The sequence below is a fragment of the Acomys minous genome, assembly GCF_964271855.1.
Source record: "Acomys minous genome assembly, chromosome: 16".
Taxonomy (NCBI): domain Eukaryota; kingdom Metazoa; phylum Chordata; class Mammalia; order Rodentia; family Muridae; genus Acomys; species Acomys minous.
In genome coordinates, this window is record NC_140498.1 from 26873059 (window position 1) to 26898797 (window position 25739).

General features: G+C 46.8%; 2 protein-coding genes across 4 annotated transcripts in view; one reads left to right on the forward strand and one right to left on the reverse strand.

Moving 5' to 3' along the window:
• The first annotated feature begins 7690 nt into the window (after window positions 1–7690).
• FABP6 (fatty acid binding protein 6) lies at window positions 7691–13124 on the forward strand. The gene is made up of 4 exons (XM_084763001.1): window positions 7691–7805; window positions 10056–10231; window positions 11445–11534; window positions 13010–13124. Exons 1-4 carry the CDS (start codon window positions 7739–7741, stop codon window positions 13061–13063), a joined length of 387 nt encoding a protein of 128 aa, XP_084619127.1. The 5' UTR covers window positions 7691–7738; the 3' UTR covers window positions 13064–13124.
• A 5884-nt stretch (window positions 13125–19008) lies between these two features.
• The window catches only part of CCNJL (cyclin J like), a 59279-nt gene continuing 52548 nt past the window's right edge, over window positions 19009–25739 (reverse strand). For all 3 annotated transcript variants that reach the window (XM_084761211.1, XM_084761210.1, XM_084761212.1), the window contains exons 5-6: window positions 23585–23744; window positions 19009–21295 (exon numbers count right to left, since the gene is read on the reverse strand). In XM_084761211.1, coding sequence (XP_084617337.1) covers window positions 20872–21295; window positions 23585–23744 — 584 coding nt within the window. In that variant the 3' untranslated portion in view covers window positions 19009–20871. The remainder of the gene's footprint in view (window positions 21296–23584; window positions 23745–25739) is intronic.

The window sequence follows — 25739 nt, forward strand, 5'->3', positions numbered from 1 at the left end:
ATAATACACAAGGTAAGAAAAAAGCACATGGATAAACTATTAGAAAGAGCTCTAAGCTCTAGGGTGGCTGTATGAATCATACACACGTGAAAATCATAGTTGGCAAGAAACGAGAAGGAGAATCCGGTTGGTGTTAAGTTCGGGGACACAGCCGCCTCCCCTCTGTGAACCTCAACCTCCTTATCTTTCAAGGGGGTTTAACGATAGACAGCAAATGAGATGCTCTGATGGTCAGATGAGATAAAAGCTGTCACTGACTGCTCCGTGGACCTTTCAGCCTGGACCAGCACTTCAAGTCCATAAGCAGCCCTCCCTGTGTTAGAGATGCAGGCCCAAGCAGCAGGCAGGGAAGTTGGGGGGCGTGAGGCGGGGGGGGGTGTATCTTCTGGAGACAGGGCCCTTTGAATGGCTGTAAAGCAGTTTGACCTTCAGGTACCTCAAAGAGAAAATAGGGGTGGCCAGGCCACACCTTGGCATTATCCATATGTCTAATCCTCCTCATAATTTAGTTGCCTGTTCTAAATAATTGCTTCTCTTTGCTTCTGAGCTTAGAGCAAGAGTAGCTCCCAATAACCAGAGGCTTAATAGGGGCTAAGTCGTAATGAGTGTCCTGCAGAATTACACACTGCATTAACACCAAATGAGTTCATTAGAAATTCATTAGGCATGATTCCTGTGGCTGCCCCAGGAATTAATCATGGTTAGCCAGCGGCAGGAAAGTGGGTGATGGATAATTGCACGCAGAGTGGGAAGATCTTTTGGCATCTGACTTTGGCCTGAAGCAGTAGTTTTCGAGAGTCATAGATTGTTTCAGGTGTTAATGTGGAGGAGAGGTTACTTGGATGTTATTGGACCTGCCTTCACTGTTCCTTCTCCCTCCCGGATTTAGCCTCACTTAGGATAGGATTTGCAGACACAGAGTTAGGCCGCCTTCTCCTTCAGTCCTGATTATAAAAGACAAACCTAACACAACTGACTCCATGATGGAAGTGCCATTTGGGCCATAAACCTCAGCACGCAGACAGTACCACCAGCCAAAACGAAAACAATCCATCATAGCTCTAGGAAAGGATCTCAGTGTCCTACCCTTGCCTTCTGGCTTTTGTAGCTCCGCTTCTGGCTAAGTGCTCTTGTTAACTGAAGTATGTCAACTCAAGATATGGTTTTTGTACTTAAAAGCTCACCCTGAGGGCCAGGAGAGATGGCTCAGTGGTTAAGACCACTGTTTGCTCTTCCAGAGGACCCGGGTTCAATTCCCAGCTCTCAGATGGCAGGTCATAACTGTCTGAAACTCCAGTTCCAGGAGAGCCAACACCCTCACATAGACACACATGGGTGCACAACACCAGTGGTCATAAAATTGAATATAAATAAAATACATGAAAAAAAAAAAACCGCAAACCTTACCTGGAAAAAAGCTTGGTGCTATACTGGGATCCTGAACACCAGTGTACTGGCTGGCCAGCTAATAAAGATTTTCTATTAGCTTAAACCTGTGTCTGAGCAGTCTTCTCTGATGAATACCTCACAGCACTGATGAGCTGGGAGGAGACAGTAGGCTTCAATCTTCTGGCCTGCCTAGTATCAGTCAGCTCTCTTCAAACCCAATCCTACTGTGCTCCTCAACAAGCCAACCTTTGAACACCCTGCAGCCAGTGAACCTCCATGAAACTAGCAATCAAGGCTCCCCGACCCCAACCCCTACATCTCTACCTAGGCCAACTGCACTTTCTCTCTTGGCATATTTTTGAGACAGGGTAGCCTAGACTGACTCCTAGTTTGCTATGTAGCCAAAGAGAAACTTGAATTTCTGATCTTCCTGTGCCTCCCTCCAGAGTGCTGGGATCACAGGCATGGGCTACCATGTCTAGTCAAATCCAAGGCTCTGTGCGTGCTAGGCAAGCTGCCTGCCAACTGAGCTGCCTCTCTACCCTCTCTCTAGTATTTTCTTTTTTTCTTTTCTTTTCTTTCTTTCTTCTTTTTCTTCTTCTTCTTCTTCTTCTTCTTCTTCTTCTTCTTCTTCTTCTTCTTCTTCTTCTTTCAAGACAGGGTTTCTCTGTGTAGCCTTGGCTGTCCTGGACCTGCTTTGTAGACCAGGCTGGCCTCAAACTCACAGTGATCCACCTGCCTTTGCCTCCTGAGTGCTAGGATTACAGGTGTGCGCCATCACGCCCGGCTCTGTTTTTCATTTTTAAACAGTCTCACACTGTTACAGGCTGTCCTGTAACTCAATACATAGACCAGGCTGGTCTCCAACTCAGAGAGATCCACTTGCTTCTGCTTTCTGAGTACTGGCATTAAAGGTGTGGGCTGCCACTCCCAGCCCATATTTTCTTATTAGCTAATATTTGTTAAGTTAGACTATCACTGGCTATGACGGCTTAACTTACACCTTTGGGACAGATGTAATATGAACTCAGTGGAAACCATACAATTTTGGGGGACAGTGCTAAGGATTCAGACACAGGGGTGCTGCCCTGCCAAGCATCCTTATGTCCTATTCCTGACCTATACACATCCAGCTCCACATTTGAATTTTGATTTTTTTTCTGGGATAGTGATGTGCCACACAAAAGTCACTAGCCTCTGTTAGCTTATGACCTGAACACCCAGTGGAAGTTCAGCCCCACCCCACATACCTCAAATAATACTGCTCATGTCAGTGCCCTGTCCTCACTAATGATTTTATTCTTATCTATGCATGCACTTTTCCTAAGCTAACTGCCCAACACTAGGACTCTGGTTGAATAAACTGTGATGTATCTACACAATGGATAACAATGTAACTACTGAAGACAGTGTCTGGAGCTTGCTGTGATGGTGTGTTCCTGTAATCCCAGTACCCATGATGCTGAGGCAACGAGAGGGTTTTGAGTTCAAAGCCAGCCTGGACTATACAGTAGGATCCTAGCTCACAATAAAACACAGCAACAATAAGGAACTAAGTGTGGTGACACATGTCTGTCATCCCAGCACTGGGGGGGTTGAGGCAAGAGGATCATAAATTTGAATCCAGCCACATGTATTAATTACTTTTCTCACCAATGTGACAAAATTCATAAGAGAAATAACTTAGAATAGAGCTATTTGGTCTCATGGTTTCAGGGGTGCTCAGTCCATCGTAGTGGGAAGAGTATGGAGAAGGAAATGGCTCATTCTGCTGTGACAGGACTTTGTGACCACAGCTGCTCACAGGGAGCCGACCAGGACATGAGAAAGGCTGAAAGAGTAGTGAGCATAACCTTTAAGGGCCTTTCCTTAGGGGCCTTCTTACTTCCTCCATTCTGATTTCGTGCACTTAAGATTTGAAAGCCTTCGGAATCATGTCACAAGCTGGGGATTGGGCATTTGGAGTGTGAGCCTGTCAGAGATCTATGCCATAGAGCCTGTGCAAAGATGGTTAGAGCCAGGGTGTGGAGGTCTTCAGGGAAATACTTTTTCCATACACAGCAGGCCTGGGGCACGCACATATGACAGATGGTCACAGAGACCATGACAGAATAACCTTTGTAAACTCAAGCCAGACAAAATCCCAGCGTGGAGATGGGGAAGTTGGCACAAAGTCCCATCCTTAACCAAGAATCTATTTCTAATTGATTGCTTCTAGGAGAGGGAAAATCTGTTTTCTTCAGTAGAGTGAACCTGAGTGTATCAGCTCCACTCCAGGACAGGCCCCATGCACAAGGAGCAGTTAGCAACACAAACCGGACTCCATGGCTTTATTGTTATTTTGGGTGTGTGTTTATTTTGCTTTAAGAGACAGAAACAACATGCTTTTGGGTGAGCAGGGGCATAGGGGACAATCTGGGAGGAGTTGGGAGAAGGAAAAGAATAAATAAAAACATTTTTTAAAAAGTGAGTCTGGCCAGGCGTGGTGGCACTCATCTTTAATCCCAGCACTCGGGAGGCAAAGGCAGGTGGATCACTGTGAGTTCGAGGCCAGCCTGGTCTACAAAGCAAGTCTAGGACGGCCAAGGCTACACAGGGAAACCCTGTCTCAAAAAAAAAAAAAACACAAAAAGTGAGTCTGTGGGGAACATTCAAGACTCAAACCATGTTACTGGGCTGTATAATAAGTCCCAGGCCATCCTAGGCCTCAGACTAAGCCTCTGGATGATTGGGTCTGGGCGGCCTCAGCTGGTGGGAATGTGTTTGGAGGGTTGGTAGGAAGATGCAGTCTACTCCAGATCCACTAGTTATGACAGTGGGGTCAACTCCAGTGCTGAAAGAGAGGGCAGCTGAGCTCCTCAAAGCCCTCCTGAGCTTCTTGGGCTGGGGATGTAGTTCTGCTGGTAGAATGCCTCTTACCCTGTGTGCAGGAATCCCTGGGTTCGATCCCCAGTGCCAGCCAGTGTTGGGGTTCATGCTTGTAACTCCAGTACCAGGGAGGTGGAGGCAGAAGCTGACACTCGGAGGTATCTTCAGCTACATAATGAGGTTGCGGCTAGCTAGACTACTTGAGTTCTCCTCCCCCACCCCTGCCCCCAACCCCAACCCCCTTCCTGAAAGAAAAAAAAGGAGAATCTAGAGGGAGGAAGTGGTGTGTCCAAGGGCTGGACTGGGAAGGAAGTAAACTAGAGGTTAGGGGCTGAAGAGGGAGGTGGCGGAGAGGGGATAAGGTGCCAGGCCAGACACTCTATCTGCTGTGTCACTCTTCCCTCATATATAACCCAGGCCTCAGAAAACTGAGTGAGTTAACTGACAAATGCAGCTCACGTGTCCATATGAGGTAGGGTGAAAGAAAGCCCAGGGTCCCCCTCTGAGCAGGCACCCAGGCACCCAAGCACCCGGGTCCCATGCCATATTCTTCTCAGGATGGTGGTGCCTGTTTGAGGCATTATCTAAAGTCCAGGTTTGTAAGTTGGGGTGCCCAAAAGGAATATAGCCTTGGGATCACTCTTATCTCCATAGGGGTATATTTGCATCACTGGTTCAATGGCCTCATAAAACCTGCAGTTGGAGTTCATTTACCCTACCTTGCAGGCCGAATGTTCAAACAGATGAACTCCAGAATAAGAGGACGGATATGGGTGTGGTTGGATGGAGGGTGTCGGGTCAGATGCACCAAGGGAAGGGATGCAGCTGAGTCAGGCACCTAGGTGCCAGCGTTGTCCTGCCCACACCTCACCACTCTCTTCCTGTCCTTATGGCGGAGCAGCAGCTTGGGAGAAGCCAGTTCTTCCAATGTGGGAGAAGTTGGTGGGCAGGGAGCTAAGAGGCCCACTGTTTCCAAGTTCTGTTTGCTACTTCACACACTTGTCTTGAAGAGTCAGTGAGATCAGCCACAAATGCCCAAAACCTGTCAACTATTACTGTCCTTATTATTTCATCACTATTATTATTCTGTAGGGAAATTCTCACATGGCTATGGGAGGGAATGTAAACCCCTCTAGCCTTTCTGAATGGCAGTGATAGATATACACATTTTATTATTATTATTATTATTTTTAAAATTATTACCTCCTTGTACTTATTTTGAGTGTGTGAGTGTGTGTGCACAGATGCCACAGCACATTTGCTGGAGTCAGCTCTCTCTTTCTGTCATGTGAGTCCTGAGGATTGAGCTCAGGTCATCAAGGTTGGTGGCAAGTGTCTTAGCCCTATGAGCCATCTCGCTGACCCTATTTTATTATTTCTTAAGCTAGCCAATTATTATTTTTAAAGACATTGTTTCACTTTATAGCACCAGCTGTCCTGGAATTGTGGATAATCCTCCTGCCTCAGTCTCCCAAGTTCTAAGATTGCAGGCATGTACCACAATGCCCTTCTAGATATTAATATTTAAATATAAGACCCCCTTCTGTGTGGTGTAGTGACATACACCTTTAATTCCAGACCTGGGAATCAGAGATAGGCAGATTTCGTGAATTCAAGACCAGCCTGGTCTACACAGTAAGACTTTCAGATCCATTTGTCCCAGGAACTATACTTAGTAATCCATCCCTTTATTTATTTTTTAAAAATTTGTTGTACAGAGCAGTAGGGGCTCTGTACACATCAAGATTTCATATGTATCCCAGTTTGGTTGGTTCTTTCCACTTTCCCTTCCACCCTCTCCTCATCCCTTTTGACCTCTTTCCCACTGTACCCTTTACTCCCAGTATTTGCCCCTTCTGTGTTGTTCTGTTGTCTTCTCTACCCTCCCCCCTTGGGAACTCCCCCCACCCCCAGTCACATGGGCCCCTTTCTTACTGAGGAATCAATCCTTAGCCGCTATTCCAGCTAATCATCTGATATATACACACCCAGAGGTATGATCAATAACTAATTATGATAGAAAAGGCTTGGAAACAACTCAAAGATCCAGATAGAGAGTAAGCTAAACATAGAATAGGATGTGATGATTAATTGATTGATGATTGATTGATTATGGTGCTGAGACTAGAACCTAAGACCATGCCCATGCTAGGCAAGCTCTTTACCACTGAGCCATTTAGAGTGATATAAGCACCAAATGTGTTGGCGTGGCCTAAAGTCCCACCTTTAGGGAGGCTAAGGCAGGAGATCAGGAGATGAAGGTCATCCTAGACTACTTAGAGAAGCTGAGGCCTGTGTGGGCTACCTGAAACTGTCTCAAAAGAAAAGAAAGAAAAAAGAAAAAGAAAAGGCTCCTGGCTGGGCTAAGGGATTCTAGGATTAGAGACTGAACGAAGAATGGTAAACTGTGTGGCAAAGCTGACTTTTCATTGGTTTAGGAAGTAAGACGGCTCAGTGGAGAAAGGTATTTGCTGCCCAGGCTTGACCTGAATTTATGAAACTTACTTTCTGAGCCTCCGCTCCCCCACACACCATGGAGCATGTGTGAGCATACATGAGAGAGAGAAGGGAGAACAGAGAGACAGAGACAGAGACAGACATAGACAGACAGAAAGAAAAAGAAACCACTTAGCCCCCAGGTCTGGGAGTGAGCAACTGTGGGGAATTCTGCTTTAAATGGAAATGATGCAAGCTCATAGAGAGGAAAGCCCAGGAAAGGAGAGGTTTTGTTTGTTTCCCTTTGTTTGTTTTCCTGAGACAGGGCCTTGCTCTGTAGCCCATCCTGTTCTTGGCCTTATGGCAATCCTCCTGCCTCAGCCTCTCAAAGTACTGAAGCCATAGGTGTGAGCCACAGTGGGTGCCTAGCTGAAACTTTGTAATTAACAATAACAGTGATGAAGATGCTGCTGAGGGCCTCTGTAGATACTCTGCATTGCTACTTTGGTGTGGTCCAGGAGCTTCCTCCCCCCCCCAGGAAAGCTGAAGCCCCCTGTGTAAAGTGGCATACATCATCACATGTAGCTAACACACTGCACATGGGTGCTTTGGGTCGGGCATGTCCTGGGAGACCCCTGGGGAAGGCTCATGCCTCATTCTTCTGCATGGTCACATACAGTTCAATGCACTGTGCTGGGTGAATGAGGAAAGGGCGGGGCAGGGGTGAGTGGAGGGCTGGAGGAGCGCAGAGGTGAACCACACCATGCTCCGCTCAGTGGCCTTCCTGGCCCTGGCCTTGCAGAGACTGGTGGTGGGATTGTGCATGGATTTCTAGGGGTGAATAACCTTGGGGCTCCTGCCCGCATCGTAAAACATCGAGCCCCTCCCGGTTAGGGGCAGGACTGAGGAGTGGGGTGACTTTGGGGCTGAGCCTTGGCAGTTGGGAGTGTTTATAAGCTGGGGCTCCAGAGTCCTCAGCACCGACCTTCTTCCTCGGCTCGGCTCGCTGTTCGCTGCTCACTGCTGCCAGCTCTCTCCCAGCACTATGGCCTTCAGTGGCAAATTTGAATTTGAGAGTGAGAAGAATTATGACGAGTTCATGAAGCGCCTGGGTGAGTGAGCTTCTTTGTGTCCTTTCCCTGGGGCTCGACCAGCTCTGGGATAGAAAACCAATTTCTAGGGGGAGAATAGGACAGACTCCATCCATCCATCCATCCATCCATGCATGCATCCATCCACCCATACTTTTGATGAGTAAGCACTCTGTTCTGTCTTAAAGATAATCAAAGCTGTAAGACACCTTTTGATTTTTAAAAGATTTAATCGAATTTTAGTATCCCTACTTCACATATGCGGAAGTGTGAGGCTCAAACAGGTTGCATCAACATTCCAAGGCCAAATAGTAGTAATTGGGAAGTGGAGATTTGATGTTTATTTATTCAAACGCTTACTGTTGTTGTTGTTGTTAGAAGCAGGGTCTCATGTAGTCTAAGCTGGCCTCAAAAATCACTATGTAACTGAAGATGCCTTTGAAATTCTGATCCCTTTGCCTCTCTTTCTGAGTGCTGGGATGACAGGTGTGTGCATACCTTGTTTTATGTAGTGGTGGGGACCAACCCTGGGGCTTCATGCACACATGGCTACCCCTACTCAAATTTATTGATCATCTGCGACATACAAAGGCTGTCCCAATAGTTTGGTCATGAGCCTAACCTTTAATGGTTGAGCCATCTCTCCAGCCCACTGACCCAATATTCTTGATGATTTACCTAAGTCAGTGACAGAGGTCATTAACACCCAGGACCCTGTCATGAGTGATGTCACTCTATCCTGCTAGGGAGAGATCACCAAGGAGTTAATATCGAAACCAGATAATCCACATATTCAATCAACAAACTTTCTTCTCTTACTGTGCTATTTTAGGTAGAGAGACGAGTTGTTGTTGTTGTTATTGTACTGCTTGCCCTTTGACAATGGTCTGTTGTGAGTTGACCTTTGACATTGGTCAGTTCCAAAGTGTTAAAGAGAAAGTAGATTTGACAGTCCTAGTAATTTTCAGTGCACTAGCCCTGAGGCCATGCAATTGTGAAGGATCAGATGGTGCTCAGTTGGTAGAGGGGTTGCCTAGCATAAGTGAGGCCCTGGTTCCATCCCCAGCACTGTATAATCCAGGCATTGTAGTGATTGCCTTTAATCCCAGCACTCAGGAGACAGAGGAAGGAAGGTCAGAAGTTCAAGGTCATCCTCAGCCCAGGGCACTCAAGACTTCAGAAAAAAAAAAAAAAAAAAAAAGGAAGGACAGCTGTGGGCCCTCCTCTTGCGGCCACATCTGTTGTATAAGAATGGCCCTGAGAGCACAACCCTGTCTCCCTGTCCCCCCAAGTCCTGTGGACAGGATTCTTTTTCTTCTGAGTGTGTGTGTTTTGTAAGATTTATTTATTTTCATTTTATGTGTGTTAGAGGTTTGCTTGTATGTATGTAACTGCCTCGTGTCCTCAGGAGCCAGAAGAGGGCACCTGATATATTGCAACTGGGGTTACAGATGGTTGTCAATTATCATGTGGGTGCTGGGAACTGAACCCTGGTGCTCTGCAAGAGCAGTGAGTGTTCTTAATTCTCCAGGGCCCATCTTGTTTTTCTCATCTATAGAATAGAAGAAGTGTTAGAAGACTTTCATCTTAAAGGTTGTATCTATTCTAAAACTTTCTGGGCTGGCAGATTTTTTGCTACATTGATATAGCAACATCTGTAGGGAGAAATGCTGTTATTATTTTTAATGATTTATTTATTATGTATACAGTATTCTGCCTGCATATATAACTGCACACCAGAAGAAGGCATTAGATCAAATTGTAGATGATTGCGGGAATTGAACTCAGGACCTCTGGAAGAACAACCAGAGCTCTTAACCTCTGAGCCAACTCTCCAGCCCTGCTATTTATTTATTTATTTTAATTAGGATTGTTTTAGTTGCATGAGTGTTTTGCCCCTTTGTGTATCTGTGTACCAGTGTTACAGATAGCTGTGAGGAGCTGGGTGCTGGGAATTGAACCCAGGTCTTCTGTAGGAATAAGTGCTTTTAACTGCTGAGCCATCTCCCTGGCCCCCTCGAGTTGCTATTATTGAAGAGCACCAAGTAGTTGTGAGGAGCTGTGAGAGCTAGAACCCATTGAATTTAATCTTCACAACAGCTCTAAGAGTTGGTCCTTACTGTCACCATATTGTGAATGAAAACACAGTGAGATGGCTATCTATGTCTCAGACACTGTGTTCAGACCTGCAGGTGAGCTCGCCTCTGGGGAGGAAATCACATTTCTATAAGTAGATCCTAAGGTTCTCCCTCTGGTTGTCACTGGGCCCAGGTCTTCCTGGAGACGTGATTGAAAAGGGGCGCAACTTCAAGATCATCACAGAGGTAAAGCAAGACGGACAGGACTTCACCTGGTCCCAGTCTTACGCTGGGGGCAACATTATGAGCAACCAGTTCACCATTGGCAAAGAAAGTGAAATGCAGACCATGGGGGGCAAGAAGTTCAAGGTAAGAGCCCCCTGGCTGCCCTGCCCTGTCTCCCCAGGCCACAGGCCAGCTTCTCTATTTCAGAAATGACCCCTCTGCTCGCCAGGCTGAACCTTCAATGCAGAAAGCTTTGTTACTTGGTAGCTTAATGTTCCTGCTGAATAATGGCTGCCAACAGTGAGAAACCCAATGCTGAGACAGATACAAATAGCTGCTGCATGTCATTAATCCCAGGGCTTGGGACACCATTTGGCAGAGGCGGGTGGATCTCTGTGAGTTCTAGGCCAGCCTGGTCTATATAGTAAGTTCTGGGACAGCCAGGGCAACAGAGAGAAACCGTGTCTTTGGTTTTTTTGGTTTCGGTTTTGGTTTTTCGAGGCTGTTTCCCTGTGTAGCCTTGGCTGTCCTGGACTAGCTTTGTACACCAGGCTGGCCTCGAACTCACAGCGACCCTCCTGCCTCTGTCTCCCGAGTGCTGGGATTAAAGGTGTGCGCCACCACACCTGGCTGAGAAACAGTGTCTTAAGAAACCAAAAGCAAACAAACAGAAACAAAAACAGCTAATATTTGCTGAACATTTAACACAACTCACCTCAAACACTTAATGAATAATTGCTCTATCATTTATCTTCTATCGATCTATCTATCTACTCATCTATCATCTTTTTCCTTTCTTTATCATCTATATCTATCTATCTATCTATCTATCTATCTATCTATCTATCGTGTGTGCACATGTGTATATACGCTCACCTGTGCATGTGTATATGGAAACCAGAGGTTGATATCAGGGTTCTACCTTCTTTTATCACTCTCCACCTTACTTTTTGAGGCAGGAGCTCTCACTGACCCTGGCATTTCTGTTCGGCTAGACTAGCTAGTCAGTGGGCCTGTGGGATCTGCCTGTCTCTGCCACCGAGTGAGGGTGGTGTGATATGGGGTAGTGTTATAGGCATACATTGCCATGACGACCGGCTTCCCCCGCCCCCCCAATGTGAGTGCTGGGGGATCCGAACTCCAGTCACTTTCCCCACTGCACAATCTCCCCAGCTGTCTCTTCCCTTCCTCTTGCTTTTGAGACCCTTGGGCATGGCAGGCAACTGAATCTGCCAACTGAACCAGGCCTACATATGTTATTTCTAAAATGACCTAAGTGGTGCCAAGAAAGAATCATTAGGCTGTGAATAGAGGCGTCACATTCAATCCTTTGTCTCTCTCGCGCTCTCTCTCGCAGGCTACTGTGAAGATGGAAGGCGGGAAGGTGGTGGCAGACTTCCCCAACTATCACCAGACTTCGGAGATCGTGGGTGACAAGTTGGTGGAGGTGAGTGTGCAGAAAGGTTCCTATTATTTCTGGGTTTTTTCCCCCCTCTATTATTTCTGTTTTAAAGAGCTGCTTCATGAGGCTCAGAGACAGTATGTGGCTTGCCTTCGGTCACACAGCTAGTATACTGTGGAGGCAGAGAGTCTCACCTGATTTCTAGAGGAAATTTCTCAGCCTCTCCTCAAAGATCAGCAGGGCTCTGCTACCTGCCATGTTTTTTGTTGTAGGATTAAAATATATCTGATCATGGCTGCAAATGCCCGTAGTCCCAACATTCTGGGAGTCAAAATAGGAGGCTCTTGAGCTCCAGGTCAGCCTGGACTAGAATGAGACACTGACAACCCCCCTCCCCTCAACTATTTCTCTCTCATACACACAGAGGGGGCGGGGCAGGCCAGAGGATATATTTTAACGGAAATTGCTTACTTACCTGTGTGAGGTCCTTGGTTCAACCCTTAGTACTGCCAAAATCAAATTAGAATTGGAAAATAGATTAAGTAGTGTTGAAAAGAAAAAAGAGGGGCTGGAGAGATGGCTCAGCGGTTAAGAGCACTGACTGCTCTTCCAGAGGTCATGAGTTCAATTCCCAGCAACAACATGGTGGCTCACAACCATCTATAGTGTGATCTGATACCCTCCTCTGGCCTGCAGGTGTACATGTAGGCAGAGCTCTGTATATATAATAATAAATAAATAAATCTTAAAAAAGAAAAAAAAGAAAGAAAAGAAAAGAAAAAAGAGCCAGTGGATGAAGGTGCTTGCTGCCAAGCCTGAGGAACTGAGTCCGATTCCCGGAACCCACAGGATAGAAGGAAAGAACTAACTCCTGCAAGTTGTCTTCTGACCCCCACGTGCATGCTGTTTTCCACCCACACATGTGAAAATAATAAAAGTTCTTATCTTCTGCTCTGGGTGGAAACTGGCCCATTGGAAGCTTTGATGAGAAATGTCAGTCAGTGAATCCTGATTCCAAAGCAAAGTTCCCAGGTCCGAGCTGTACAGGGAGAGCTGAGGGCAGGAGACATGGAGTAGGTTTGTGTCCACAAGACTTAATCTTCACACACTGAATCAACCCTCAGTTTGCTCCTCTGTATAATGGGACCAACCAACCAAGCACCTGGGGCTCTTGGGACTTATAGATGGGATAATGTGAAAAGGGGGCCTGGCATGCAGTAGTCAAGAGGAGAAGTGATAGAACAGGGGCTAATGTGCCTGCAGCCCATCTCTCTCGCCCCTGCTCAGCAGTTACCACATTTTCTCTGCAGTGACTCCTGTGACTGACAGGGAACCTAAGGGCTAGAAAGCAGTGCACCTGCCTTGCATCCACCCAGTAATGGCAATGGTGCTTGGCCTTCCTTCAGCTGCACCTCACGATCACCTCAGGGCCACTGCCTGGTTGGGGGGTGGGGGTGGGGGGAGGAGCACACTGAATCGTGGAGCACACTGACTCACTTTGTTCTGCTTGCTTCTTTCAGATCTCCACCATCGGGGATGTGACCTATGAGCGTGTAAGCAAGAGGCTGGCTTGAGCCACGAGGCTGGGCTCTGAGGGGCTACAACCCACCAATAAAAGTGCTCCATGAATCACCACTGCTGGCTCCAGAATGTCTTTGTTTGTGTTTACTAGAGTCTTAGGGCACAGGTGCTTACCAAGTGGTCCTTAAGAAAAAGGATGCAATCTCATCTTTTGCTTACAAAGCTTCCTTGGCTTGGACATGGGTCCTGCCCAGTTCGCCGGCAGCCTCTTTCCTTGCTCTACTAAGACTCTGCCCATCTTTTCAAGAACATCATGCAGAGTCTCATCCACCAAGCCAGCAGCCAGGATCCCATGAACTCCATCGTTTTGCTAAGACTTATTGCTAATTAAGTGAACTAGGTAAGCATTAAATTAAAGGCACGGCATCGCTATTTCCCCTCCAGACTGAATAATTACTCATAGCAAGCTTGGATAGGAAGTCGCTGAATAACAGAGTCACCCACAATTAGGCTGAAAATTGTAAGAGGGAGAGGGAGGAAGGGAAGGGAGGAGGGAGGAGAGACAGAGGACAGGAGACAGAGGAAAGGAAGGTAGGGAAGAATTCACGCCCATAAGTGAATCAAAGATAAAGTCCATGATTGGAGACATGGCACAGTTGGCTATCCTGAAAGTGTGAGGATCTGAGTTCAAATCCCCAAAGACTCCCAAAAGCTAGGGATGGTGGCATCCGGATACTGGCCACTGGGTGGCCAGTAATCCCAGTGCTGGGAGGGTAGAAATAAGTAGATCCCGGAAACTCAGGGGTTAAGCTAATTTAGATAAGTCAGTGACCTTTGGTTCACAGAGAGACTCTACCTCCAAAAGAAATCAACCATATCCAAAGACATAGAATGTAATGAATGTATATAGAACTGGCACTCAACTTTGTAAAAATTTGATGTGTGATGTCTTTATTTATTTCTGGTGGGTTTTTAAAAATAATAAAGCAAAAAAAAAAAAAAGAGCAAAGATAGGAGCTGGAGAGATGGCTCAGTGGTTAAGAGCACTGCCTGCTCTTCCAAAGGACCTGGGTTCAATTCCCAGCACCCACACGGCAGCTCACAACTGTCTGTAACTCCAAGATCTGACACCCTCACACCAATGCACATAAATTTAAATGAAATTTAAAAAAATGCAAAGATACCTGCTGTTGAACCCTGGTCTCCACATGCATGTCCACACATATAAGGTTCAGTTGCACACTGGCACACTAACAAATACATACTCCACACACAAATACCACACACATACACATGTATGGCAAAATAAGATACATTCAAATAGTTGACAGAGAGGAAGTCTCTGTATCAGATTAGATCTGCACTGTGACTCTCCCAGACTCAGCGAATATGTAATCAAAGAACCTCAGCTCTTGGGCTGGAGAGATGGCTCAGCAGTTAAGAGCGCTGGCTGCTCTTACACACGGAGGCAGAGCACCAATATGCATAAGATAAAAATAAATAATAATTATGTTTTAAAAAGAACCTCAGCTCTTGGCTAAAATATATTTCACAGATATAGAAGTAGGTTCAGAGAAGGGTAGAGATCCACCCAAGGCTATACAGCAGGAAAAAAGGCGAGTCTGAGAGTACGTGCGGCTGAGCCTCATCCCCTGATGGAGACCACAGTTTTGCAGGTATATGGAGTGAGGGACCAAGGGCAAAGTGTCAACCTGCTGGCCTACAAGCAGGAAAAGTGGTTAACAATTTTCATTCTGGAAGTCAAGTCCCTCTCCCTCACTGCCAGGGTCCCTCTTTTGTCATGTAGTAGCTGTGCCACCTTTCTCAAGTCCATCCCTTTTCTGAGCCTGTTTCTTCACCCATAAGTGGGGCTAATAGTGAACTTACCCTAATAGAGTTGCCCCCACCAGCACTTCCATTGTCACGGCCACCACTCTCAAGTCAGTGTTACCGAGGGTCAGGAGTGCCTCTACCACCAGCTTGTAAGTCATGTAGGGGCGTCACTGGACATTGCTGAGTCTCATCTTGACCCATCTAGTCCCTGTATCAGAAGGTTATCAAGGCCTCCTCATGCTTAGCCAGTTAGGTTCAGGCTACACTGGGTTTGAATTGTGGCTCTTTCCTTTATTGCTCCACTCCAGCAAATTTTTATGTGCCTTGATTTATTATTATTATTATTATTATTATTATTATTATTGAGACAGAGTCTCACTATGTAACCTTGGCTGGCCTTGAACTCACAGAGATCACCTGCCTCTGCCAGTGCTGGGATAAAAGATGTGTGCACACCACCTCGCCCAGCAACATGTCCTTCTTCTTCTTCTCTCCCCCCCCCCCCCCCCCCAGACAGTGTTTCTCTTTGTAGCCTTGGCTGTCCTGGACTCACTTTGTAGACCAGGCTGGCCTTGAACTCACAATGATCCGCCTGCCTCTGTATCCAGAGTGCTGGGATTAAAGGCATCTGCCACCACACCCGCTGCAACATCTCCTTCTTTGTGGGGTTTCTAGGATGATGATGAGCACTATTAGCCAGGGCCTAGAGAAGAGTAAATGCTCAGCTGGTACCAGTTGCTATGACTCCTGCCTCCATCCCCAGTTCCACTGAGAGGACATGGCTGAAGTGTCAGCTTGTTTCACTGTGGGCTGTGACCTTATGTGGTAGATGAAAAGAAAAGACATCAGTTAAGAGGTTTCTGAAGGTACAATCCGCAGTGAATTAAAAATGAAATAGATAATGAATCTGAGGTTTGGGAAACTTCTCTGCAGCCTGGGTTCTGAACACCCGACATGAACACTTTACGCTGTGCATGCTGGTCATCGTCCTCCTTAGTATAGTAGTGAGTATCCCCACCTGTCACTGTGCATGCTGGTACTACCACTAAATCTACCCGAAACATCTCAGTCCCAGTTCCAGACTAGTTTCTGGATTGCAGTGTTTGTCCTGAACATACATGGTCTCTTACTCTACACAAACGGAACGGTTCAGTTACGGCAAGCAAAGGCATGTAGTATTTCTCTACCTCCATTCTTCACGTTGCCCCGTGTTAGAATCTTACATTTTTTGTTTGCTTTTGTCTTTGGAGACAGGGTTTCTCTGTGTAACAGTCCTGGAACTCCCTCTGTAGACCAGGCTGGCCTTGAATTCAGAGATCTGCCTGCCTCTGCCTCCTGAATGCTGGGATTAAAGGTGTGCGCTACTACACCCGACAGAATATTTAAATTTTAAAACATTATATTTGCTTATTGGTTGATTGTGACAAATTATGTAGACCAGGCTTGTCTCAAACTCACCATATTGCTATCAAAGATACCAGTACGTTCTGAAGATGAAATATTCAGCCAAAATTTTAGCTCTTTATGTAAAAATTCTATCTCACCAATATGCAAATTTGATTTCTTTAATAAGTGTTTCATTATATGTATCTAAGGGCTGTTTTGAAATGAATATGATTTATTATCAGTAAATGTTTGACTTGTATGCTTATTATATGTCACTATATATCAGGGTCATATTAAAAATGTCTTGGGTGTAAAGGGCTTGTGAGCAGAAAGTGGGAGACCTGATACACCAGGGAGACAATAAGCAAGTGCATCTTAGGTGGTTTGAAGCAAACACAGGAATAATGAGAGTCCAAGGCTACTGCAGAGTCCATTTTCAACGTAAGACAACCCAGAATTCAGCCATTTACAGCTAGTTCATCCATTGCCATGGGGTGTGTGTGCACATGTGCATGCACTCTCTGCATGTAGCATGTTCATCCCTTGCCATGGGGGGTGTACTCTACATGTAGTATGTTCAGCAGCACCCCCAAACTCTACCTACTGGGTACCAAGAGCAGATACCCTCAGTTACATCAACATATTGTATTTTCTGATATCACCAACTATTCCTGGGGTTCCCAGGGTGATCCTGGTAGCAATTTGATGGCAAAATGGGCAAGAAGCCCATTTCACAGGGATGAAGTGAGAACAGTTGAGAAGAGAGGTCAAACAGCTTTGCAGTCAGGGTCCAGGCAGTTAATAGTATGAACCTAGCAGGAAGCAGGTTCTCCTTGGAAAAGGAGTCTGGATGTCTCAACCCTTTACACAGCTCAGCTCAGTGAAATACTGTATATGACCCAGGTGAGGTTTTTGGTTTGTTTTTTGAGATCTCCACTCACCAGTCTCCCAAGGGCTAGGATTGCAGGTGTGTACCACCATCCCTAGCTGTACAACGGAGAAGCTGAGAACTCACGGGGTCCGGGTGTGGATTCTCCTCTGAGCAAGGGAGCCAGGCCTTGCACATTTACTCTTTCCTTGAAAGTCTGAACATTTCTCACACCTGTATTCTGAGGCTAACGTGCAGATTCTGGGCCCATCCCTCTTAGAGAAGGCTTCGGCTCATTCTGCACCTTGCTCAGGTTTGGTCTGCTGCATGCAGCCAGACAACACCCCAGGAGAGCCTCAGGGCTGGCTCTGTGCTTTTTTCTTTCTTTCTTTTCCTTTTTCTTTTTTCTTTTCTTTTTTCTTTTTTTGGTTTACAGACAGTGTCACCTTCTGTAGCCCTGGCACTATGTAGACTAGGCTGGCTTCAGATCCAAAGATCAGCCTGCCTGCTGGAATTAAAGGTAGGTGTGTGTGTGTGTGTGTGGTGTGTGTGTGTGTGTGTGTGTGTGTGTGTGTGTGTGTGTGTGTGAGAGAGAGAGAGAGAGAGAGAGAGAGAGAGAGAGAGAGAGAGAGAGAGAGAGAGAGAGACTCCATGACTAACCATCTCTGCTTTTAAACTTTTTCTAGCCATGCTCTGTTGTGGCAATATCTTACACAGAGTACCCATGTCTGGAAGAAATCAGTGTGATCTCTCTGCTTAAAAGCTGGCGCCCTGACTATGATGCTCAGCTTTGCCTAGAGCTCATACCAGGCCAAAAGTTCAATGGTCTCCATGGTAACAGATGGGGGGGTGCAGAATAGAGCCCCAGGAAAGGATGTGTCCAATGAGAATTCATTGCTGTTTGTAAACTCAATCCATTTTATCCAAGTCCCCCAAACCTAGAGCCCCCAGCCTCAGTGGGTATTGACTACAGTGCGTGTGAGCACTGTTCCATCTCTTTACCAACAGACATGGGCCTCAATGTCCTCCTCGTCTGGTCTTAATCTTCATGCCTTAGAATGTCACCCAGGAAGTTATCTGTGCTGGCGAATACCCCTTAACCCCACATGACAGCAGCTCTCATTATGGTTTTCCTGCAGGACCGTGGGCTTAGGAAGAGTGAACTGTGGTATTCTCCACCACAGTGGAAGCTCTCATCCATAGGCCCTACCACGTACATTGTAGTTTTAAACTAGTCTCAGTGTAGCTCAGGCTAGCCTCAAAGTCACACTCTTCCTCCCAGAGCCCATTGAGTGAGAGGACTGCAGGCACAGACCACCAGGGATGGCTTGTTTTTACCTTTTAAAACCTTTTTGTGTGTGATGTATGTGTTCCTGTGAGTCTACCCATGCCCATGGCATGGGTGGAGGTCAGAGGGCAACCTTCAACACTGACAGCTCCAAGGTACTGTAACGGTCCCTCATAGGATCATGTATCTGGGCACTTGGGTCTCAGCTGGTGGCCTTGTCTTGGGAGGTTGTGGAACCCTTTGAAGTTGGGACTAGCTGGAGGGAGTAGGATCTCTAGGGACCCAGCCTTGATGGGTGACCGCCTGACTCTACTTCCCATGCCATCTCTGCTCCTGATCCATGGAGGTGTGAACAAGTAGCCTCATACTCCTGCCACGGCTGCCACAAACTGCCCTTGCCTGCCATGGCTTCCCTGCCACAGTGAACTGCATACTCAACCCAGGAGTGGAAATGACCACTCTCCCCTTACGGTTGCTCTACTGGGTTGTTGTATCACAGCAATGAGAAAGCTCATAAACCCTTTGATCTCTTTCGCCTCTCACCAGGAGACCTCCACTGAGGCTAAGAGAGGTCAAGAAGGGATAGCCTGCAAAGAAATTTCCAGACAAAGAAGAAAAGAGACTGAGAGCAGGTGATGTGTTTATTTGCAGGACACCTGGTTCTGGGACTCAGGCTAGAGCTGGTACACCAGTAAGGATGCTTCTCACAAGCCCCAGGCCAGAGCAGACAGGTACAATAACTTGGACTCCAAACCAGTTGCATATAAATACAAACAAAGAGGCTGCTAATGGAGGGGTGGGACCCACAAGAAATAACAAACGAATGTGCAGGCTCCTAGGCTAAGCGACAAAATGGCAGCACCCCATCCTGATCCAGCACTCTTCTTATTCTGTTTCCAAGAGACATTCATCTGCTCAGAAAAGCCCCATCAGCATTTCAAATCTGTCTCAGGGGCATGTGGCCCCCTTTTTGGCAGTCCCTGCTACGGTCTCTTGGATTGGCAAATGAGTCAAAGAGAACCAAGATGGGAGGCAAGGTGTGGTGACATACAGGAGAGGCTGAAGCAGGAGGATCAGGAATTCAAGGCCAGCCTTGGCTACATTAGGCCTGTCACCCCTCCCTCGAAAAAAAGAGAAACAAACCAAAACAAATAAAAAGTACAAAATTGCTTCAAAAAACAAAACTAAAGTTTGCTTCTGTGGTCTTTTGCACCTCCCCCCAATGCTGGTGGGTGAACAGCCTGTCTCCTGACAAAAACAAAAAGCAAAAAACAAAACAAAAACCAACCGCAAGAACATCATAAGCCCAGGCTATGAGTCATAGTTATAACATATTGCACATGGTGACGGTCTTCCTGAGCGCTCGCAACTGCAGATCCCAGACACTGGCTCTTGCTCCAGCAATCTTTTGCTGGTCACTGCTGGTGTCATAGACCATGTTCGTCCCCCCCCACTTCTCTCATATTCCACAGTATTATTACCTTTTACTATTGGCCAAACTCAAGGATGTGGTCAGTTTAACTTTAGCACTATAAGCATGTGGTAGAGGGAAGTGTAGACAGGTTTAAACCTTCGTCTTCCTCTCAGTGGCATTTCCCCACCAGGGAGCAGTGATCTAAGCTCAACAGGTGAACACTAGCATTGCAAGGGTTAACTCTTCCAGAGCTGAGTGCCTGGGAGGTGGTTCCCCCACCCCCACCCCCTTCCATTGTTGTTATCTACCAGTCTGCCCCACGTTGGGTTAATAAAAGATACAGCCTCCTGTGAGACAGACAGTATAGCAATCCAAACTTTTTTTTTCTCCTAAGGAATTTTCAAGTATCACAAAATCCCTGACACAGTATGTAAACAAGATGTTTTTGCATGATAGAAAACTAGATTGTCCCAGGAAGCAGCAGCATGTGAAACATCTAGAAGGATTAAAAAAAAAAAAGGTTTGGGTTCAAAAAACAAAGGGCAAGACGGCCACTCACTGTGCTGCATGGGCCCAGGGCTCAGGGGTAAACGTAGGCCATGAGGCCCTTTGTGTGGAGAGAAAAACACTCAGGATAGATCTTCTAGGGACACAGAGGCGGTGCCAGGTCTTTCTTTTCAGTGGCATAGCTATGAAAAGTAGTCTTTGAAAAGCCTGGATGGGCTACTGATGTGTACGGTCCTTAAACGTCCAAGTCTCTTACCAAGTCTGATGTGTGTACTCTATTGGCTTCCCCAGCTCTAGGGGATGGCCACAGAGCCATGTCTTTGTCCTCCAGGCACGCTCGGAAGAGGTTTCCCAGAGAGACTCTGTTGGGTGAGGTATGTCCCTGGATGTCTGGGTCTGGGTTGCATTGCTTTGTTTGCTTGTTTTTAAAAAAGAGCACAGACGCTCTCTCTTGAAGGGTACTAGGCTCTTTGCCTCACCTGGCTGAGCTCTGCTCTTAGGTGTGTCACTTCCACACATCCTCGGTCTGGGTCTTCCAGGATCCTCCGTGTGGTCCAAATGTGGCCTAGCTGTCAAAACAACCTGTGGGGAACATATGGCTCCCGCTGAAGTAGCTGCTTCCGTAGGTGGCAGTAAGGCAGTGCCTGGGTTCAGCCGCAATGGCCATCTGCATGCTCAGGGATGCAGGGACAGGCACAGGACACATATCCAAGGGCTGGAGGGCTGGGTATGGGGTGTGGAGGGATGGACCAGTGTCTCCTGAGAACAGGGTCCCTGAGCGGTGGGCCTGCAATGAGTCCCGATAGGCCAAGCACAAGTCCTGCGCTGGACTCTGGAATTGGGCTAGCGTTGTTGGCGGTGGCTGGCTGAGAGTTGGGTAGGCGGGTGGTTGGAACAGCACTTGGGTGGGAGCTGATGATGAGCCGGGCACCACGGCCAGCGCCTGGCTCTTGACTGCAACGGCATCCTTGAGGACATTGTCATATGCTCTGAAAGGAAAAGGCTCAAGTGAGTCTTGTTGGTCAAAGGTCACTAGACACCTGCTTACCAGCCTCAGTAAGGAGAACTGGGAGAGCCGTCCACAGTGCGATCTTTGAGGGCTAGCTACAACACAGCCTCGGCTATTCACCAACTAGACTCAGGCCCCAGGTCTCAGCTTGGAGCTGCTTCTGTCACAAAACCCCTCTGATCCTGTGCAACATCAGCCAAACTTGTCCCTGCAGCCCCGCTACCCACACATCCTGGCTGGTAAAGCTGATTTGGGTCCCACTTGCTCTGTTTACTCCTGTACCCCAATACCATCGCTCCTTCCTAGGTCTTTCTGGTCCAGCTCTGTCCCCAGCTGGGTGAATCTTTAGCTAACAGAGACGGAGAAAACTGTGGGTCTGAAAGACTTCATTTAAAAAAAAAAAGTTTTATTTATTTATTATGTATACAATGTTCTGCCCACCAGAAGAGGGCACCAGATCTCATAATAGATGACCATGAGCCACCATGTGGTTGCTGGGAATTGAACTCAGGACCTCTGAAAGAGCAGACAGTGCTTTTAACCTCTAAGCCATCTCTCCAGCCCCTTCCCCAAAGACCATTTGAAAAGGAGACACACAGTAGGTACTTGTTTGTTTGTTATTTTCCCCCATCTCAAACAAACAAAGCTTTTGAGAAAGTCAAAGCAATTAGAGGCATTTGTAAGAAAGAAGCCTATGGAGTCTACAACTTTTTATTATTATTATTATTATTATTATTATTATTATTATTATTATTATTATTATTATTATTATTATTATGATATCCCAGGGAGACAGCCAGAAATGAGAAGCAGGGCTGGCCTGGTGGATGATACTAGAGGAAGCTATCTATACTCAAAACAGGCTGTGTTCTGACTTGGGGACCTTTTTGTTTGTTTGTTTGTTTTACTATTATTTAGGGGTTTTTTGTTTTGTTTTGTTTTTCAAGATAGGGTTTCTCTGGGTAGCCTTGGCTCACCTTGTAGACCAGGCTGGCCTCAAACTCACAGCGATCTACCTGCCTCTGCCTCCCGAGTGCTAGGATTAAAAGGTGTGTGCCACCATGCCCGGCTCTATTTTGGATTTTTTTGAGACAAGATTTTGCTGTCCTAAGACTCTCTTTGTAGACCAGGCTGGCTTCGAACTCAGAGATCCACTTGCCTCTGCTGGGATTAAAGGTGTGCGCCACCACTACTCGGCTTGACTTGGGGACTTCTAAAAGCATACAATTCAGGACACGGGCCTGGGGAGCAGGGCTGATGTTTCAGAGTGGGGAACTAGTAGCCCAACAAAACAGCTGGCATTGGGACACAGAGAGGTGGCTCTTCGGGGACTGAAGGACTTCTGCCACCCAGACCCTGGTCAGTCAGACCAGCACACAGGGGTTGTCACTACCTGCTGGCAGAAGAAGGACTGTGAGGTCTAACCTCCTCCTAGCAGCCATTATGGACCTCTTTGGCTGCTGATCTCTATTTCACAGTGTTAGATCTAAGATGACTCTTGGCCTTTTAAAAGAGTCTGTGACCTCTTAGATGAAGCCACTCTGGATTTAGTTGGCTAAGTGTTCAACTTTGCAGCTTGCCCGAGGAGAGGAGTCCATGAGAGAATGAATTCATGATCATTCACAAAATCACACTGGGTCTTAGGCCAATTAGCCCAGACAGGATGGAGTTCCATTGATGGAGTACTTGCCTAGCACGCATGAAGCCGAGTTTGACCCCTACTGCTAAATCAACTGGGCATGGTGGCTCATACCTACAACACCAGCGCTAGGAGCCAGAGGCAGGAAGACTGGCTACAGAGGGAGATTGAGGTTAGCCTGGGCTACATGACACCCTGTCTCAATAACAAAATACAATGGGAGCGTAAGTCCAGACATATAGGAGCAGGTGCCCTCAGCCCCACTCCTCTTTTCTCTCATGCTCCAAACTTAAAAACTCAAAACAGCCAACTCTCTCAGCCACAGAGTCTCACTGTCTATCCTAGGCTGGCCTCCAGCTTTCGACTCTCTTTCTTCAGCTTCCCAAGTGTACAGCTTCCCAAGATTACAGTTCAAATCACCATACCCCGTTTTCCCAAATACCACTTCCGTCAGTAGCCGCTCTGCTCATTTTACCCGAGACACTTTATGGAGGCGGGGGTGGGGGGGGTGGGGGGAGAGAAACACCCATCTGTCCTAGACTTGGGAAATCCTCCCTGACCTGAGTGGGGCCCCAAGGCCAAATAGAAGGTCAGTAATTGAGAAACTTCACTAATCAGAAGGAGACTTACACTAGCAGGATTTCGATACATGTGCTGAGATGCTCCAGGGTGTAGCTTGAGACCCTCTGCAGGTCTCTGGTCCAGTAGGGAGAGAGTTGCAGGCAGATCCTGGAGGCCCCAACACAGGCTGCAGCGACCACAGAAGGCTGGAATTTGTAAAAGATATGATCTGAAAGAGAATTGCAGAGGGTGTTAGCCCTGGAAAGTCTCCCCGTGGGGTTCAAGGGCTTTGCAGCGCCAGCTTTTTACAAATGGGGTGAGAAACTAGAAGGCGTCGAGTGCCATTGTTGGGTCTTAATGGTTTGGGCGTGCAGTCTGTGGTTTCTGGCATCAGCCTGGAGGGACAGTTTTTAAATGTGTCGTCTATACTTCCAGAAAGCTGTAAGGTGCTTGCTGATGGGCTGCAAACAGAAGCACCAATTATTTATTTGTGTATTTATTTATTTATGTTATTGATGGACAGAGTCTGACCAAAGGCTTTTTACATAGTAACAATGTCTGATCCTCAGCAGGCACTGAAGAACAAATGAATGGCTGTATGACTTTGATATTCATCACGTTGTCTAGGCTATGACGTATTATGAAAACTATTGAAATCACCTTTATATTACTGTGTAGGCACATGAAATGTGTATGACATTCACACATGTGGAGATGAGAGGACAACTTGGTAGAGTCAATTCTTTCCTTGCACCAAGTGGGATTCAGGGATCCAATTCAGCCCCGCCTTCCACTGAGCAATCTCCCCAGCCCAGTTAGTTTTCCATTCTATTAAGACATCTGAAGATAGTTTAAGGGATACAGTGGACACTTCTGTAATTCTCATGGATGATACTCAGGGCTCAGCGCAGTATTACTCTCTGTTATCAATTGCTCATAACAGTCAATTGCTTCCATGCTTGCCTTTGAAAGTATCAATCAGTTTGGGTCTCACAGTTATAGGTAGAGTCACAGAGCCAGAATTTCAGGATCAAATCCCATCAATCACGTTGGGGAAGTGATTTCACTTCTTGAGTATAACTTTCCTTGTCTGTAAAATGTTGGAAGGGCTCTGTCTTAGTTACGATTACTATTTCTCTGGTGAAGCACCAGGACCAAAGCAACTTGGGCACGAAAAGGTTTGGCTTACACGTCCTCACTCACAGTCCACTTAAGGATGTCAAGACAGGAACTCAAACAGGGCAGGGACCTGGAAGCAGGAGCTGATGCAGAGGCCACGGAGGGGTGCTGCAGACTGGCTTGCTCAGCCTGCTTTCTCACAGAACCTAGGACAACCAGCCCAGGGATGGCACCACCCACAAGAGGCTGGGCCCGCCCATATTAATCTCTAATTAAGAAAATTCTCTACAGGCTTGCCTACAGCCCCATTTTATGGAGGCGTTTTTCTCAATTGTGGTTCCCTTCTCTCAGGCGACTTTAGCTTGTGTCGAGTTGACATAAAACTAGCCAGCACAGGGTCACCGTGAAGTTCAAATGCATTAATGTACACCAAAATTTGTAGCAAGGTATACAGCAAGTGCTCAACCGATGCCTAATAGTCCAAACATCACTGATATCCTCACTCTGGGCTATTTTGTCTTATGGTGTGTCACACTGTGCAACACCTAGATCTAGGAATCTGTTTTTGGAGGGGGGGGGGCGCGGGACAGCAGAAATGGCTCAGCTTTAAAGAGCCTTTACTCCAAAATCCCAGCACCCACATAACAAGTTGGGCATCCTGCCATTTCCTTCAACTCCAACTCTGATGAGGGCAGGAACAGGAAGAACACTGTGGTTTGCTGGTTTCTAGCCTAGCTCAGAGCATAGCTCAGGTTCAAGAGAGCCTGTCTTAGAGGAATAGGTAAGAGACAGTGCTGGGCCTGTTGCCCTCTTTTAGCTTCTGTACATGGGTAGCATGTGTGTTTTCGTATGTGTGGGTGCATGTTTACAGGTGTGCGTGAGGTCAACCTCAGGTCTTGTTCCTTGGGAACCATCTACCTTACTCTTTGAGATAGGGTCTCACACTGGGACCAGGGGCTCAGTGCTTACACTACTGGCTAGCTAGCAAGCACCTAAGATTCTCCTGTCTCGGCCTCCCTATCTCTGGGATGGCAGGTGCGTCTGTCACTGCGTCTGGCTTTCTATGCGGGTTCTGATGCCTGAACTTAGAATTCTTATGCTTTCA

Excerpts from the sequence above, each read along its gene's own strand:
- FABP6 (XM_084763001.1), top strand. The coding sequence starts at position 7,739 with ATGGCCTTCAGTGGCAAATTTGAATTTGAGAGTGAGAAGAATTATGAC. Across the intron at positions 7,806-10,055 it reads CGAGTTCATGAAGCGCCTGG|GTCTTCCTGGAGACGTGATT; the intron begins GTGAGTGAGCTT and ends CACTGGGCCCAG. Across the intron at positions 11,535-13,009 it reads TGGGTGACAAGTTGGTGGAG|ATCTCCACCATCGGGGATGT; the intron begins GTGAGTGTGCAG and ends TGCTTCTTTCAG.